At 33.4% G+C, this 18132-nt stretch overlaps 2 protein-coding genes across 6 annotated transcripts in view; both read right to left on the bottom strand.

Annotated features, from left to right (window-relative positions):
• Positions 1-1928: 1928 nt before the first annotated feature.
• Positions 1929-13958, bottom strand: LOC136417194 (QRFP-like peptide receptor). Its single transcript, XM_066402762.1, has 7 exons — positions 13704-13958; positions 8444-8832; positions 6201-6322; positions 5874-5997; positions 3059-3264; positions 2736-2999; positions 1929-2685 (listed from the first exon to the last, which is right to left on the bottom strand). Exons 2-7 carry the CDS (start codon positions 8708-8710, stop codon positions 2484-2486), a joined length of 1185 nt encoding a protein of 394 aa, XP_066258859.1. The 5' UTR covers positions 8711-8832; positions 13704-13958; the 3' UTR covers positions 1929-2483.
• A 2421-nt stretch (positions 13959-16379) lies between these two features.
• cnc (cap-n-collar) overlaps positions 16380-18132 on the bottom strand; it is a 53346-nt gene continuing 51593 nt past the window's right edge. For all 5 annotated transcript variants that reach the window (XM_066402745.1, XM_066402744.1, XM_066402747.1 and 2 more), the window contains exon 10: positions 16380-17909. In XM_066402745.1, coding sequence (XP_066258842.1) covers positions 17757-17909 — 153 coding nt within the window. In that variant the 3' untranslated portion in view covers positions 16380-17756. The remainder of the gene's footprint in view (positions 17910-18132) is intronic.

The following is an 18132-nucleotide window of genomic DNA, read 5'->3' as shown; positions in this document are numbered from 1 at the left end:
GCTTGGAAGTTTATTATCCACACCTATCAATTGTGTTATTGTTGTACAATTTGTAATTAACTTTTGTTCAAAACGTGTAAATTTGTCGCCATTGAATGAAGGTTAAATTACAGATACATGGATAGAAATAATTAAAATTCGAATTTGCGTGTGACTATAATCTTAAAAACTTCGAAAAACGTCACAAGGTCGTTCGACGTAGAAGTTTTAGAGATTTCACAACAGTGTTATAGTTTCACGCCTGTAATCTGTTTAGGTGACGAAATTAATCTTCAGTAGTATTCTAAACATTGGTTATCGTTGTACGATGAAATTACACATTATGTTTGTTTTTCTCAAGCGGAATTCCTTATTTCTTTTTTAAATTTGCTTGTATTCGTAGGCATTGTTAAGTATCAACTTTCCTTAATTGTTGCACGCAAATTTGAAATAAATTATGATGCTAATTAGTTTTTGACGGAAATATTATTTTAGTTGTTTGCATAAAAGTTTTAGAAAACCCACCAATTTTCGTCATTAAACAACTATATTTACTCACGGTGATGACTACGGTACCTACATTAGTTTAATTTACCTAACGTTCAGTTTTTTATTGCCCATTCAATTTTCTTCGGCCAAGGACACGTAGTAGGTACAGGAACGAGGTTGTATTGGGGTATGAGGATTGCAAGGGGTAAAGAGAGACTTGTTTTGCATAACTGACTTTAATTCATACTTAGTTTCGTTTACGACCATCGGAAGTTGCCAAAACCGTTGCAAATATAATTTACCGCCCTATACAGTGCGCGTGAAAAGTTCGCACATATACCGTATTTTTCGAACTATAAGACGCATCAAAAATTGAGTCCATTTTTTTACGTAAAAAAGTGCGTCTTATAGTCCAAAAAATACAGTATGAACTTTGTTTTTTTGCCCTCATCAGGTTCTGCCTCAAAAATTAAAACTGACATACAAATCAACTAAACTAATGGTTAATTGTTCATATTATGAATAAATAAAAGTCTGCAGGTGCTCTGGAAAATACTATATCATATAAAAATCTGTAATAAAGGTTCGAACACACAACCATTGTTTTCCAAACGTAAATATATTAATATTTCTGGAAACATGCTTTCAATGCTGATCTGGCCAGTCTCAGCAATTTCGTCCCAATTTGCAATTGTTTATTTTAAATTTAGCAAAAGCAAAATTTAAAGTTATAAAACATTACCGGTAAGTTTCTGCTACAATTCATATCTCAGTGTCGATCACACTTCAACGTGTATAATTTTGCGTTTATCCGTCCTTGTGCAGCAAGTTCCACAGCGATGCGCTCCTATAGACGGCAACACACAATACACCTATGGATATGAAGAATTTTCATAAAATTCATCAAAATAATGTTTGGAAATCAGTATTGTTATAATTGGCAATTTTGTTTTCCCCAAGTAAGTTGCAAATACTTCTCTATATTTTGAAAAACTGTAATAAGAAACGTTGTTCATAGGAATCGAATTCTCCTTCCAGAGAACGACTTTTTTAGTTATTTGAGAATATAAAGAACACTATTGAAGATAAATAACTCTTGATGCAAAATTGATATAGCTTGTAATTGTATATTTAGCTTAGTATAGAATATTTTAATGAAATTAAATGGAGCAATAATGAACATATAAATCGATTTTTGTATTAATTACCCATAATCGTAGCGTTAATTTTCTTAAAATATAATTTTTTTAAAATTTTTATTATTTTTAAACGATTTGCTTAGTTTTGAATCGGGAAAGTGCTGCAAAGTGAAGACAATTTAATCTATCCAACAATTTTAGATTTCACATATAGTTAGAGAATTCAATCCTGAATAACTTTTGTCTTTAGTGTTCTTCAAAGTTTTTAGTATAAAAAATCAAATCAAGAAGCAGAAGCTAAAGGGAAACCAAACTTACATTAGTTCATAAAAAGCAATATTTTGTAAACTTAAAGATTTTTGCACGATTTTGAGTTATTTTTAAATATTATAATAAATCCAATTACCTTACTGAATTCTTGATATAATGGCGAGCAGAACTTTCTTTCCTATATATATATATATATATATCTATATCTTTAACAATAATAAACAGAAATCTGTATGCTTAATTTAAGTCTAAATTTTTGTTACCATTTACATATTGAGAACACCATAATTTGTCAACTTTTATACTTATACAGTGATGATATTTAGCGAGGCATTTTTCACCTGAGATTTCTGCACGAGATGCTATTTATACATCAGGTCCTATATCATTTAAAAACGTGCCACAAAAAAGCTTTAACATATATTGTCAATTTTCATTTCTTTTTTATCATTAATTTCAAGAGCGATAAGGAAATAATGACGACTTGATAAAATTATATACCACAGCGATAATTAATACTTTTTCAACGTAGAGGTAAATGCATCAGATTCGGACATACAATTACAGCCATCAGTCAAATATCCTTCGGGGTATTTTAAAATTATATCAGGCAACCAGTAATGAGGAGTCCTGTCTTCTCACATCAGCTGTCGTCTTCGTTTGGGAGCCATTCCTGGATACATATCTCATACTATAGTTGCTACCAGTGCGGTGAATAAAGGCTGTTTCAGATGAGCAGCAAAGTGCCACTTTGAAGCTTTCGCGGAACGTTTTTGACATGAAACCGTAGATGATTGGATTAATGCAGCTAAGAAATACTTGTTAAATTTTGTTTAAAAGGAAAATATCCCTTGTTACCTATTAAAATAAGACATTAAATGAAAAGTACTCAACATGTACTTGGTGAATCCAATTCTTTGTTCGTCCAGAACTTTATAAGCAGTCAGAATGTTGTCAATCAAGATAGGCGTCCAGCAGACGGCAAACAAAATAACAACTGTCACTAACATATAGATTACTTGTTTGACCATCGTATTGTCATCTCTGCAATTTTTCACTTCAGATCTGATTTTCTTGTTTTCCTTAGGCCGAAAGTCGTCATTCGAAGATTTTTGCATTAAACTAGAAATCAGTTGTAATTAAGTAATATATTTTTTCATCAAAAGTTAAATTTTTATTACGATCGGTGATTGCACATTATCCGACGCTGCTCCATGATTTTCCACACTTCACAGCATATAAACGTGTAAGAATACGTCATGATGCTGAATGGTATCACTAAAATGACGATCAGCATGTATAGTTCATGGAATATCCATAGGGACTCCTTTGATGAGTTCCTGACGCACCAGAAGTGTTCTTGAACGACACCTACCCTAAATAGATGCTGAAAAAGGGTAATTTAAATACTTCTTGAATAAATCTGATTACTTATTCAACATCACCAAATTAAGTTTTTTTATTTCTATTTATTCTAAGTTTGATCCTAACTAATCCAACATTGGTTGGGCTTGCTTTTACAGAATACCAGTCAGGCCCAACTAGGAATTAACGATGATCATCGGGCGAAATGAGATTAAAAAAAAATATTATTACAATTTTATGCCTAGATCCGTCCTATTCGGAGTTCTAAACTCGTGCCCCGACCCAGCCTGAGCCTCTCATTTGAACGGGCCTGTCACGTCAGGCCCGCTCGTGTAGAGCTCAACAGATAATGGGGTTCTAAGGGGTAAGACGCGCCTCCAACATCCTTTCCCATTTAATTCCATGCGCACTTCCAAGTGTTGAGCCCCGATAACCTCACCCCCCTGTAACCGAGAGCGGGCTATCCTGGATGCAACAGCAAAAATGTGAGGACAAACGCGCTAGGAAGACTGAGGACCGCACTTGAGCGCCGAATTCTTTGGTGATGATGGGTCGTCCTCAAATAATTTCATTGGGGTAATTGGTAAGTTGAGAGATCAATCACGTTTACTTCCAATTATTGATGGAATTGGTTCTATAGCGGTTCGCGCGGGTTCAATTTAAGGTGAACCAAGTCTTTCTGGGGGGAGACAATCTCGGCAGGTAATTGGTAGGATACGTTTTTATATGTAAGGAATCAAGATTTTCTCCGGTTCAATTTCCCTGATTTCAAATGGTTTGTGCGCTCTTGATTTTCGTCTTCACTAGAATTTCGCTACTCGCTAGTCAAATCCGACCTATTCTTCACATGAGGTGGTTATATAGGGTGTCCCTGAAACGCTTGTACAACGCTTGACCAAAAATTCCTTAACCAAAAATAAGGCCTTTTTGGCAAACTCGCCTTTATCCGATATTGCTTCGTTTTGGCGCTACAGGGAGTCAAAATTTTCAAGTTAATATAGTTTTTTCGAAATAATTACTAAACGCTTCTATCGATTTTCACTAATTTTGGAACTAGGAGTTGCTACATAAATTAGCGTGTTTTGACGTGAGCGGAATATTTGTTTAATAAGTGGAAGGATTAAAAACATCACGAGGTTCCTAAATAAATGTTTATATTTTTGTTATCTTCCATATGAATGATTTTAATTTTTTTTACCACTAGCCGACTTTATTTTAAAACTTTTTTGCCTCTTGTAAAATTTTCGCCAAACATACAGTTTCTCTGCGAAAAAATGATTTAGGATACGTTGCAATTCATTATTGTTGTGAAAACAAGATTTAAAAAAAGGTCAGCAAAATGCCTAAAGTACAAGTTAATTTTTTGAAACGAACTTATTTATGGACTCAGGAAAACGGTCAACATATTGGACATTGTACGAATTAAATTAAGTCGGAAGTTGTTTAGATTAAAACTTTTTTCATGTTTTCATTCCTACTAAAGAATGATGAATTGCAAGGTATCGTAAATAATTCTTTTGTAGAGAAACTGTATGTCTGGAGAAAAGTTTACAAGAGACAAAAAAGTTCCAAAATAAAATCAGCTAGTAGCAGAGAAAAACTTAAAATCATTCGTACAGGGGGTGACAAAAATACAAATTTTTATTTACGGACCTCGCGCGGTTTTTAATATTTCCACGCATTAAAAAAAGATCCTGCTTACGCCAAAACACGCCAATTAATGTAGTAACTCTTAGTTCCAAAATGAATGAAAATCGATAAAAACGTGTAGCAATTATTTCGAAAAAACGGCATTAATTTGAAAATTTTGGTGCCCTTTGGTGTCAGAATAAAGCAACATTACGTATACATAGCTAAGTTTGCCTTATTTTTGGTTAAGGAATTTTTGAGTCAAGCGTTGTACAACTATTTCAGGGACACCCTGTATATTCACAAGAACAAGAAGTCAATGGATGGTGCTTTTGATGTATCCAGTTCCATAGTCCTCGTAACCTCATACGGGGAAACAAGGATAACATGGGTGTGCGCGTTATTCGTACATAAAGTTTATATTGTCTCCTGTTGGTTTACTGGGTATTTGCTGCATAGTTATCGATAAGAACTACATTCCTATGAATAGTTATATTTTGAACAAGTTTCCTATATTCCCAGTATAATGTAAATGTACTAAAAATACTAAAATAGTACAATTCTTCAGATTGGACAACAGACGTACATTACTGACAACTAACGTGGCAGAGACGTACGATAGATGGAGCTGAGATTGCTGGAAATGCTGAGGACAACATTCGCGCACTCTACGATCAGGTTTGCGAAGCATAATAAGTATATTCGCTGTAAAAAATAGTTCAGTTCACGGCCGTTCAATGTTACGTGGGCGCTAAAATCGTCAACTGAAAACATGTTTGGAGGAAAAAATTATATTTGAAAAAAGAAATAACCCCTTTTGTGTATTGCTGCATTTGCAGAAGGGGTAGGAAGTCAGTTAAGAAAAAGTGGAGAAAAGAGGTAAGGAATGAATTAGATTTATTTTTTAGATATAGTGTGGACCAATTGTTGTTTTAAATGCGTAGTCAGGTGCAAGTTTTTGCCAATTTTATTACATTTCTTTTGCTAAATTTTATAACTTACCCAAAGGATTAACGTTGGAATAGCCATCACTATAGAAATGATCCATATAACCAAGATAATGGTCTTTGCTTGGCTAAGAGTGCACATGTATTTAGATTTGACCGGATGCACAATGGCGTAGTACCTGAAAGTCGCATTAAAACTCATGTACAGGGTCACCCAAATTTGACTCTTAACACGGAGATCATGGAAATTATTCGAGACGCAGGGTCCGTTAAATGGAGACAATGCTAAGGGTTGAATTTGGGTCGTCCTGTTCGTGGATTACAATTTACACGTAACATCTAGATTGAGGCATGAATTTCATACCTTTTCATTTTTTCATACCTTTCAATACTGATGGCAGTTAAGGTGAGCACTGAACAAATCGTGGACAAATTTTGCATGTAGTGAACACCTTTACATAGAAAGAGTCCCATTGTCCATGTATATGAAAATAGCTTTGCCACCTGAAAATTTCAGTTAAATGAAAATTTAAAGTAATGTGAGGTAGTCGAAACCTCTTTCCAGGTCTTTTTCAATTTTGTGGGAACAATTCTTGGATTTAATAAATAGCCATAAATTACCGATATTAACACATTCACTGCCCAGGACGTCTCTGGGGCGATTTTTGGACTCTGGCTGCTACGCTGAGAACGCCTGAGAGGCAGTCTTCCTTATTTCAGATATAATGATAAAAACAATTACTGGGCTTTGGATTGGTATGCCAGTGTGGTATGACGATTATGGTGGTACGGTGTATCAATTTATAGTTCTAGTTTTTAAAAATCTTCTAAATTGTTTTCCTGGTGTTATGAATGTGCCTTGCCCTCCAGAATTTCCAAAAAAGAAAAAAACCTGTCCGCCGTAGATTTTATGCAGTTTTGTTGAGTTCTTTTTATGTTGGCTGTGCCGAACCAAATTGAGGTTATTTTTTCAGATAATTTAGCTATAAATACTTACAGAATATTTTTGTATTTATTACGTTTTTGTAACTAAGTTTTGTTTCAAGGAAGGCAATTATTATGTTTGTTTTATGTTTTATTATTACATAAATATTTTGCATTTTTGCACAATCTCAATTTATACAGGGCGCTCATTTGAAAACTTACCACCCTAATAATTTCAGAACGAAAAAAGATATTGAAATGCGATTTGGGCGGACCTCAAAAGTTGCAAGGAGGAATATTTTTGACAGCAGCAGTGTTAATATTGCGCACACCCTTTCACCTCCAGCTCCCCCAACTTCACAATTTCAAATGGCACTGTACTTCGATATGTACCTCATATTAAAGGGCATTTAAAATGCATTATTTTGATGTAAATATTTCTAATATTAATAAAGTTGTTTTTGAGAAATTTACAAAAAATAACGAATTCTTTTACACAATAAACGAAATTCCAAGAACCCGCTTGGGTTTCATTATTACTGTTTACCGAGTAGTAATTTGCTAAGTACTGTTTTAAAAGTGTCAGTTTATTAAAATTGGTGTATTCCACAGAAGACAGAATTGAGATCGTGTTAACTTATGATGCGACTAATGAGTCCTCTAGGCAAACTGCGTCGATATTCAATGAGAGACACCCTGACTAACATGTTTCGCATGTTTATGTAATTCAGCTATTGGAAAAATTTTGAAGAACTGGATCTGTACTGGACGTAAAACGAAGACTAGGGGATTCATTAGTCGCACCATAAATTTACACAATCCCGACTCTCTCTTCTGTGGAATACATCAACTTTAATAAACTAACACTTTTAAAATAGTACCTAGCAAATTTCTATTCGATAAACAGTAATATTGAAATCCAAGTGGGTTCCTGGAATTTCGTTTGTTGTGTAAAAGAACCCGTTTTTTTGTAAATTTCTCGAAAACAACTTTATTAATATTAGAAATATTTACATTAAAATAATGCATTTTATATGTCCTTTAATATAAGGTACATATCGAGGTACTGTGCCATTTGAGATTATGAAGTGCTGCGGACTGGGGATGAAGGGGTGTGCGTAATATTAACACTGCTGCTGCCAAAAATGTTCCCCCTTACAACCTTTGAGGTGCCCCCCAAACCTATCTTTTTTCGTTCTGAAGTTATTGGGGTGGTAGGTTTTCAAATGAACACCCTGTGTAATTAAAGTGTTATCTTTTTGAAATTTTTGAAGAAATCAACTTGCAGGGTGCCTTGGCCGCCCCTAGGGCGGTTTTGTTTTTCTCACATAAAGAAAATCAAAAGGTGCTATAAAATCGCTCTCTAAACAGTCACTACTCACAAAAAAACTAAATAATTACAAAAAAGTATGTGGAATTTCGTACGGTAGTATAATTCTAATTAGTCAATGAATGTGTTAAAATATTTGCTAGTTGTAAACATTAAACAGATTAAACGGTCAGTACGAAACATTTAGGGTTTAATCTCGATCTTTTGATCCTACGTGTGTTCTAAACGGGTGCCAAAGCGAATTATTAACGCATCTATGCCGTCGATTTTTTCCTTGGCTAGTTAAAAGTTCATGTAAATAAAGTTAGTTTATTTAAGTCGGCGTGGAAATATTGGCTTTCGGGTTATAAGCTAACGTTGTGGCAACCTACCTTCACAGGAATGCAAAATATGATCAACAGCAAATCCGAAGACGCCAAACTTGACAAAAATACGTTAGTGACGCTGTGCATCCTCCTATATCGATACGTCGTAAATATAATCAAACAATTTCCGGTTAATCCCAAAATGAAGCTAAATCCATAAACAATCAAGGTCGGAATTAATTCAGCCCAATCAAAAAGTGAATTCGGATCGCTCCCATCGAACTCATTCATGTCTTTATTAGAGTTGCGAGCCACCTCAATTGGCGGATCCATTATGGTTTTATCTCTTATGCGTATTTTATCAAATCGATGGTTTTATGCTTATTGGATTGTTGTCTGTTATTGAATTGCAGATGGATTTCACATTCTTGGGAACGTTGACGATCGTTTTTTCGCTGTAAAAAATTAGTATGTAGGAAGCATATTTTGGCCTTTTACAACTATGGGCTATTACCAAATTGGTGATGGTGGTTTTATACAGAACTTCATTTAGATTATGTTAAAATTATTCATTTCTGAAGCCGCATACAACAGCGACTTGCTTAAAAATTTAATGGTCGGCAGTACAAGCGTGCGAAGTCAAAACCTCTAAGAGGAGCGAATTTGATTTGAATATTTTTTCTGTATGAAGCAGTTAAGAAGAAGAAATGTAAGATGCACACTTTTGACTAATGTCTTTTTAGTAAATGAATTACTCAATTAATTACTCCGATGTAAATTTTGCATGGAAAACTAATGCATTTTAGAGCAATACCACGGCTTATTGGGTTGTTTACGTGTTAAGATTAGTTGACGTCATTTTGCTTGTTTATTAAGCCATTACTACTGAACCAATAAACTATCGCAAATAGGCAACCTATATTTTACTTAACTATTTATCCATGCTAGTCATCTGACCAGTAAACAATCAGGGTTATTAGGATGTAACAGCTGGGGGACACAGAAACAAGTTCATTGATGTAAACAGGAAATTGAAATTGAGTAGGTATGCGTATATATTAATATTTGAATCGGTTCTGGCGTATTATCAGTAAGCTTAAAGCGAAAATTTTCAAATACAGACTCGGTCCGTATGTTTAGACAGCGCCTATTACTTAAAAAAATATAGAACAACTTTAAATACAAAAGTTGTAGGGTTTATTTCAAACCACCAGAAAATGTTACGCAACACAAAAGATGAATATTGCAAAGTTAACAAAAGACACAAAACCGGCAAATTTATGATGGAACACCCTATATATTTCATAAAAATTGAATAGACTTTTATTTTCTGATTTCAAAAATGTATAACATGTTGACATTTGAGTTAGCTGTTTTCGCGATATTTGCCTTTAAAAATTGGGATTATATTGTTTTTCCAAATCGCAGTTGAGATGAATAAACAAATGGATCGAACGTCATCGGTAATTATCATTTTTTCGGTTCTCACATTTTCTTCACTCCATTTGTAAAATGGATTATACAGAAGAAGAAAAGGTTTGTCCACAAACTATGGTCTACTTTTTATTATACAGAAAGGAGCATAAGGAGCCCCAACGCTGTATAATCCATTTTACGGATGGAATGAAGGGAATGTAACAACCATAATTACTAATGACGTTTGATCCATTTGTTTATTCAAGGCAACTGCGATTTGGAAAAACAATATAATCCCGATTTTTAAAGGCAAATATCGCGAAAACAGCTAAATCAAATGTCAACATGTTATACATTTTTGAAATCAGAAAATAAAAGTCTATTATACTATCTATATATGAAATATATAGGGTGTTCCATCATAAATTTGCCGATTTTGCGTCTTTTGTTAACTTTGCAACATTCATCTTTTCTGTTGCGTAACATTTTCTGGCGATTCGGAATAAACCTTGCAATGTTTTTATTTAAAACTTTTCATTTTTTTTTAAATAAAAGTAATAGGCATTGTCTAAATATACGGACCAATCCTGTATGCAGGTGAAAAGATAATTAGAATTAATTGGATTATTTGTCTGTTCTCTTTTCCGCAACATTCTAATTCATTCACAACTTTGCCGAGCATATCACTGGGGCAGATCATGTGTACGAGTCCTGTTCGCGTGTAATAAAATTTGCCAGTTGTTGATGACCTATAGGTAGTGTTAGATATTTCAAGCAAACCACTTAACTAATCTAAGCACTGGAATCTGTAAGTAGCAAAATGCATTTATCGTAAATTGTTTCAGTTTCATAATTGGTGGAATTTCAGTGATCCATTTCTGGTACCCGTCAAAAAAATCATAGCAGGCGCCAAATTTTGGTGCTCCCCGCCGATATTTTGAGAACGGCCATTGTTAGTCTTAATTTTTTCCTATTAAAATTATTTATATTGGATTTGAATAAAGAATAATAAGTCCGAGTTAAATATTTGGACATGAATAATACACACACTTTCGCTTACAAATGAGATATTAGGCCGACTGTAAAGGTTTTTCTCAAGATGAATTAAACTTCTGACTAACAAATATTTTAAGGTTTAACACAGTAGTTTATGTTTATGGGTGGAGAAATAGACAAACCGTTATAAACTCGAACTGGCAGTAGGCCAATCAGAGTGAAAATGCATTAGTGCTCGGAAACAGTCCTTTCTTGGGACACATGGTATATCATTACTTAGTCCTCAGCATGTATACAATATTGCGCATTATCTAAAAAACTGATAAGCCTGGATTTATTTTACTTTTTATGGATGATGAAGTTGGAGAAGCAGTCTGCTCGTTTACCTTATCTGTTTGCTAATAATTATACACGTATGTGTCAAAAATCTATTTCTCTTTACGGGTTCTAAGTGGAAAAATGATAAATGTGTGGGAGAACACTTTTTGCATTAGTCCCCGTTTGCATTAGTTACCGTTTAGAAGTGACTGTGTATTATGAAATACACATGACATTATAATTCAGCCGGCGCCTCTTATTATGCGTGCCCTTGGAAAAGGATTTTCAAAATATGAGGAAAACATAAAATCATGATTTTCATAATTCTGCGAAACTGGGCACACTTTATCGCCGACATCTACCAGTCGAATGGGTTTTAACACACGTTTACTTTAAACTGATATAACTTCCATGAATCACCCAATCGATCTGCTATTACATTGAAAGCCGCGGAGAATGGTCCCATCGACCTACTATATCTCTGGCAGCTTATTTATCCATAAACCCGGAGTCATATTTCTTGTTATTTACAAGTTCACTTCTCCATATAAGAATTAACCAAGAAACCGCTCGTTGATTAAGACTCTTCGAATAATTTTTCCATATAGGTTATTTTATCGGATTTAATCAATATCGAAAGGGTTACCTAATCCTCTAAAAAATCTGAGCTATATTATTCAAACTGTTAGGTTGAGCCGAAAATACAGTGCAGTTTTGAATTAACCCCCCTTCCCCTATTAATTTTTTAACTAATTAATAAACTAATTAAATGGGACAACAATACTATCTTTTGACTTTTGTTTATTTTTCTAAACGTTGTTTACGTCACCGGTGAGGCAAAAGGGCTGATTTTATTAAGTTAAAGCATGGATCAAGTGACACTTCAAATTAAAGGTGTTTCATAACTGAATTTAATGGTGTAATGTGATTTTGAAATCGATCAATTAGTTTTTTGAGAAAAAGAGCTACAAATAGAAAAAAATAAATGGAAAAAATGCACTACAAATTCAGTTTAATAGGACGTAAACAATAAAAAAATTTGTGCGTTGCTAGAACATTTATTTGTTTTCGATTTTGTGCTAACAAACGACCTTTGGTCATTTATATACATTGTTAGATAATATTCAAAAGTAATAATAATTTGTTAGTTTTACGTGCGTTAGAAGAAAAAGTTGAGGCTGGATTTATTTTTGTTGGAGCCGGTTAAAACTACTATGCTGCCGAAAGATTTTTTCTTTTTTTATTCTATTACTATTATTATTATAAATTATATAAATTATTTTATTTTTTTTTAATTTCCTACTGTTAAATAAATTTTTAAAATTGTTTATGTCTTATTAAACTGAATTTCTATGCATTTTTTTGCAATTATTATTTTCTGTCTATAGCTTTTTTTCTCAAAAACGAATCAGTCGATTTTAAATTGCATTATACCATTAATTTAAAGTGTCAGTTTTTTTATTTGAAGAATAAGGCAACTGTGTTTTTGCCCTACCGGTAACGTAAAGACCATTTTGAGAAATAAACAAAAATCATAAGACAATATTTTGTGTTCCATTTAATGCTGCTTTCGAATTAAAAAAAATAGTTAAAAAATTAACAGGGTGAGGAGACAATTTAGAGCAGCGTCGTATATTATTTCTCTTTAAATGGAACGTGTTCAAAGCAGACTTCGGTACGTACGCCTGAACGACTATATTATTTTATATTTGCCGAAAATATTTCAGTTATTTTCTTAAAGCCGGTTTACATCAATGGATAAGCGGAGATAAGAAGTCATATAAACCAAGACTTTCTAAAAATAGTTTAAAGTAATTACCAATCTTATACAATTTACCATCATGTATTTTCCTATAATGAATTTGATTAGCCGAAATGCGTAAATCAACTTATTTACTTGCTGCTTAGTTAACTGAAAACATAATAAATTCAAGTACAAAGAGTGCCCGTCATAGCTTTTTTCTGGATCAGATTTTTTGAACAAGCTCACTAAGAAAATGTTTTGAAAAGAAATTAATTGAAAGCTTCGATCTGTGTATAAAAAAATAAATAAACTTAAGGTCATAATCGCCATTTTTAATACACCTCAAAGTGCTGTACACCGATTTAACGTAATCCAGTAACCATCGTTTATCTGAATTTTGGGTCGAGTCTAGACACAAGAAAGACACAAAATCAATTTCTAAAGAAAAAACTTATTTCTCATTTTTATTTGAATCATTTATATCATTTTAATTAAGCACCTCGTTACTTCAGTAAAATTAGTAAAGACTAAGCAGTTTATCGTCAATTTTTTATTGATTAAGTCTGTGACGCTCTATGCTTCAATAAAGGGGCGAATTTAATTGAGCGTAAGCCCAAAGAATATCGTTTGGCAAGCGGAAAATATAAAGTAAAAATTTCCAAAATGATCCAAATTATATTTTACATTAATCGGTTAAAAAACGTTTCTCTCTGGATCAACTCCTCTGCAACTATTCCATTAAATAATGAAATTTTCACATACTCTTTCCAAGCCGAAAAATCGTCACTCACCTATCTCATGAGTTGTAATTATCGCAGGTAAAATATTTATCCAATTAACACAAATACTTACAGTTTCTAGACAAACTCAATTCGAAATTACCGTTTGAGTAAGTAATCACTTTCCGCGGAACTGGATCACTATTAACTTTTAGCGCCAAAAGCTGTGGATGAGTTGTATGTATGATAAACCATCTCTGAAAATATGGCTATATTTAATCTTATCCGCTTTCCATACGCCAGAAAAGCGAGGAAAATCAGGAAAACGCTCCTGGTTTCTGCGTTTCTGGCAACGCTCTGCGAGCAGGACGAGCACTCTGATGTGGATAACGAGGTGTTGGGAATTTTCTTTGTATCTTTGAGAATTTTTTAAGCTTAAGAGAAATGGTTGTTAGGGCTTGGCTCCCGTTATTTATCTACAATAATAGTCTTGCGGTACTCAATGGACATTTTTATGTATACTATTTATCATAAAAATTGCAACACCTAGAAATAATGCGCTTATTTTAGAGAAACTTTGTAAATATATTGACAACACTATATAAAATAAATGATGTAACTTGCGAGTAGTCCAGAACATCTTTAAAATTCGAATAATGTGTATAATCACCTTGTGAATTTACACCCTCAAAAACTCGTCTGGGCATGCTTCTAAGCAAATGGTCGATTTCCTCTTGGAATAGTGTATCCCAGGCACCTTTAATTGCATTTCGTAACTTCGCTAAAGTACGTCACGGATTCTCCAGTATAGTAACTTCTTCCTGTCATGTCCTATACATGTTCTATAGGGGAAAGATCAGGAGACCGTGGAGGCCAAGGAAACACATTAACATTGTAGATGAGCCATAGTTATACGAGCAATATGTGGTCGTGCATTGTTTTGCTGGAAAAGCACGTTTTCAATACATTGATTGTATGGTATAGCTATTAGTTTTAACACTTCCTGTATATAATACATAGCGGTATATGTAAAATTTGATCAATTGTACTACCACTGCAGCTAAACATGTATATTAATTTTGGTTACATTTAATGCATTAATTCAAGGTTATGCAATTTTTATGATAAGTGGCATATTTACCACCGATGAACATGGCGATCAATGTGTGAACAAACTTTTTATTTACCGTCAATTTGGAAACATTAAGCGGAAGTCGAAGAAATTCAGTTGAATCATAAGTGTTTCCAAAACTTCCATTTACTTATAGAGACTATAATGACCAATAATGATATGCTCCAAATGCAGCATTAATTAATTATATAATAAACATTTTGGGTTTATCTAACCTTATCGCTCATATGTATTTCTAATTCTCACTGAAAACGTCCACACCAATAAACTCATTAACCTGTATATAATTTAATGGATAAACGTATTGATTTAAGCTCATTTCCATTATTCACCTATAAGATAAATGAAACAAATATCGGGACATCAGTTAGATCGCCTGATAAATCTCATAAAAGGACGATGCACAAAGTGAAGCATAAATAAATAACCATTCAGAGTGGTACTTAAATCAATTGTTGCTGTGTTGATTCTGTTGAGAAGGAACAATTTAGAATTACGAGAAGAAGTTGATATTTCACGTACAGGTATCCAGATGAATCCTGGATCCCCTGGTACATGTGCGTAGTTTTTTGGCATTGTTTCGATGAAAATCTACCCCCAGAAGAATTCTGGGGGTAGGTATGTCAGTTTTCCCCATCATCTCTATTAACTTGTAAGTAACAGGTGTGGCGTAGAATATAAAAGTATCGAAATTGGACAACTCGAATCGGTAAATGCAAAATTTCAATAATGGATTTCTATAATAAAAGGTGATTGCAATGGCTGCAAGCTTATGGCTCATTTTATGCGGATTAAGATCTGGAATATGATGTAGGCCTCCTACAATTCCGGTCTGGTTAGTCAGAATTGACCGATAGGGTGCTTCGGAAAATTTCTGCAATTTTATAGATGTGCATACAAACTCGTTAAATATTTTAATGTAGAAAGAAAACAGTTGCGTCCACTCAAAATTTTTCCATTAAATCAGGAATTTTATAGCATCGAACTTTTCATTTATGCATTTCAACATGTATCTGTTTATTATTAGTTCATGGTATTTTAATACAGGAAATTTACAATGTTTATTAAATTTGTCAATCTCCGATAGCAAACTGACTGTTATGTTTATATTAATTCGGTTTTCGGCTCTTCGAGAATGAAAAATTTCCTATATAGGTGTCTACACAATATAATATACAGGGTGCCTTTTTAAATACGTTCATCATTGTTGTCTCCGAAACGATGAGAGTTATAAAATAGATTAAATGGGAATAAAAGATCTATAGTAGGAGATCTGACGGATTGTTGTAGACTAAACAGAAGTATATGTCTTCTAGAAATCGGCGACAGGGCAATCTGCAAACACTTTGGTGTAAGAAAAGCATCCTAATACTACTTTTCAGTAAAATGCTATAGGTAGGCAAGTCTTAGATAGAATGAGATAGAATCCTTTCCTGTATACAGAAGACCGTTTTGCACAGGGGGAAGAAGCCCTTATGGCTTGAAAAGGGTTCCTAAAGGCCTAACCGCAGGATTTCGACTCTCCCGCTTTGTTGCTACTACTACTAATATTAGACTAAATTAGGATTGCACAGATTTAGCTAAGTTTCACCCAACGAAACGCCTTTAGGATTGCGCCAGAAATTCAAATCTTTCCTGGTAATGTTAAAACAGAGTAATAAATAAAACAACTCTCTGTACATTTTAATTTTTAATTTATTATTTTATTTACAAAATATGTATGTTTAAAATAAACCTATCCGAAGTTTTCTTCAGTGATTCTGCTAAAATTAAACAATTCTCTTGAACATTTTAAATGAAAGAAATATATATATAGGTATATATATATATATATATATGTAGGAGATCGACGTACTATTGGCACCAATAAAAAGAATTAACAAAACTTTAATTTTCAATAACAAAAAGACGTGCCAACTCTTCGTACAGGTTATCTTATTAATCCCAGAAAAATAAAACAAAAATATGCCAATTCTACTTCCTATTAAGTAAAGTTATGACACTAAAAGCATTATGTCTCTCGATTATTAAGCGATAATACAGGTTGCCTAAAAAACCACTGCCTACAGTAAACTAACAATCCCAATAACTGTAATATAGACATTCACAAATAAGTAGATTTAGCTAAACCTTTAGTTGAACTTTGAACGTAGGTTCAAAATAAGTGCACTAAGAAGCTGAGGTCTAACTACATTCATATTACTATACAATGTACAAAACTATATCTTTATAAAAGTAAACTGTCACTTTGCAAAAATTAATATTTAATATTAATTCACTCAAGTACGGTTAATTCTTTGCTGGGACGAAACAAAACTATTAGGTTGTCACGGTGGGAAAGTCAACCTCATTTTATCAATACACATATACACGGGAAAGGATTATACTGCTAACTAAGATTAAACTAGCATCGCCACATTTTGTGAAATACATAATAAAATATCGTTTGAACGATGTAAATTATTAATAACTCACTATCTTTAAAGAAATTAGGTTTCAATCCATAATATTAAATTACAATTATCAAGAAAACACTATAATGGCAAGTCCTTGTGTATACATGTTTTATCCGTTAGGGGCGAATTAAACAAAACACCACGTGTTTGCTAGTTAACTTCGTAAAACACAAAACTACCCATAATTCCAGTGTAAAAATAGTAAAATCTAGTATGCCGTATTGCACCTAGAAACCACTTTAGTCAGTCAACCACACCGCTCCATTTATTATACTTAACTAATATTTACAACTTTTATGAAAAAGGCATTTTCATCACCTGGATTCATTATAAAAATATATTATTCTGTATTCTTTAACGTAAAAAAAGTCACAAAAAAAATAAATGCTTTCACAATAGCATCCAGGTTCTCCCAAACCGACACTGCTCGCACACCACCAGCTTGAGAGAACCTTATAACAAAGAAAAAATGACATTTAAAAAACGCAGCTCTTTAAATGTTTTTTGCGAGGAAATTCGCAGTTTGGGCGAATCTCTCTGTTTCTTTTAAGGGGCGTATAAACGTTTAATAGTCGAAGCAAATGAAAATGTTAACTGTTTAGTCTTTTTGATTTTGTGGAGGGTCTTTGCGTTCTGTGGTGCTATTCATGGCGGTGGTTGATCGTGGTACCATCAAAATTGATCCGTCGGCTGCAGTTTGTAGGCTGTACTGGTATGGTGAGTATTGATTTCCATCGGGGTCTCGCAAGTTCTAAAAGAAAATCATTTATCAGATAATTTGTTTTTCCTAATCGAAATGCGGTAATTGTGTTAATTGGGGGTCGACGATGAATGAAAAAACAAACTTGTAGGATTGCTGACCAGTCGGTCATTTTTATTCTTATCTTCGAGGCTTTGATAGAAAAACTAAAATCACTTCAGTAACTATTACCAAAAAAAAAGCCGATACAAAGACCTGTAGACATTCGTATATA

The sequence above is a fragment of the Euwallacea similis genome, chromosome 27, assembly GCF_039881205.1.
Source record: "Euwallacea similis isolate ESF13 chromosome 27, ESF131.1, whole genome shotgun sequence".
NCBI classification, from domain to species: Eukaryota; Metazoa; Arthropoda; class Insecta; order Coleoptera; family Curculionidae; genus Euwallacea; species Euwallacea similis.
Note: the sequence above shows the minus strand (reverse complement) of the source record. Positions and strands in the feature narration are given on the sequence as shown.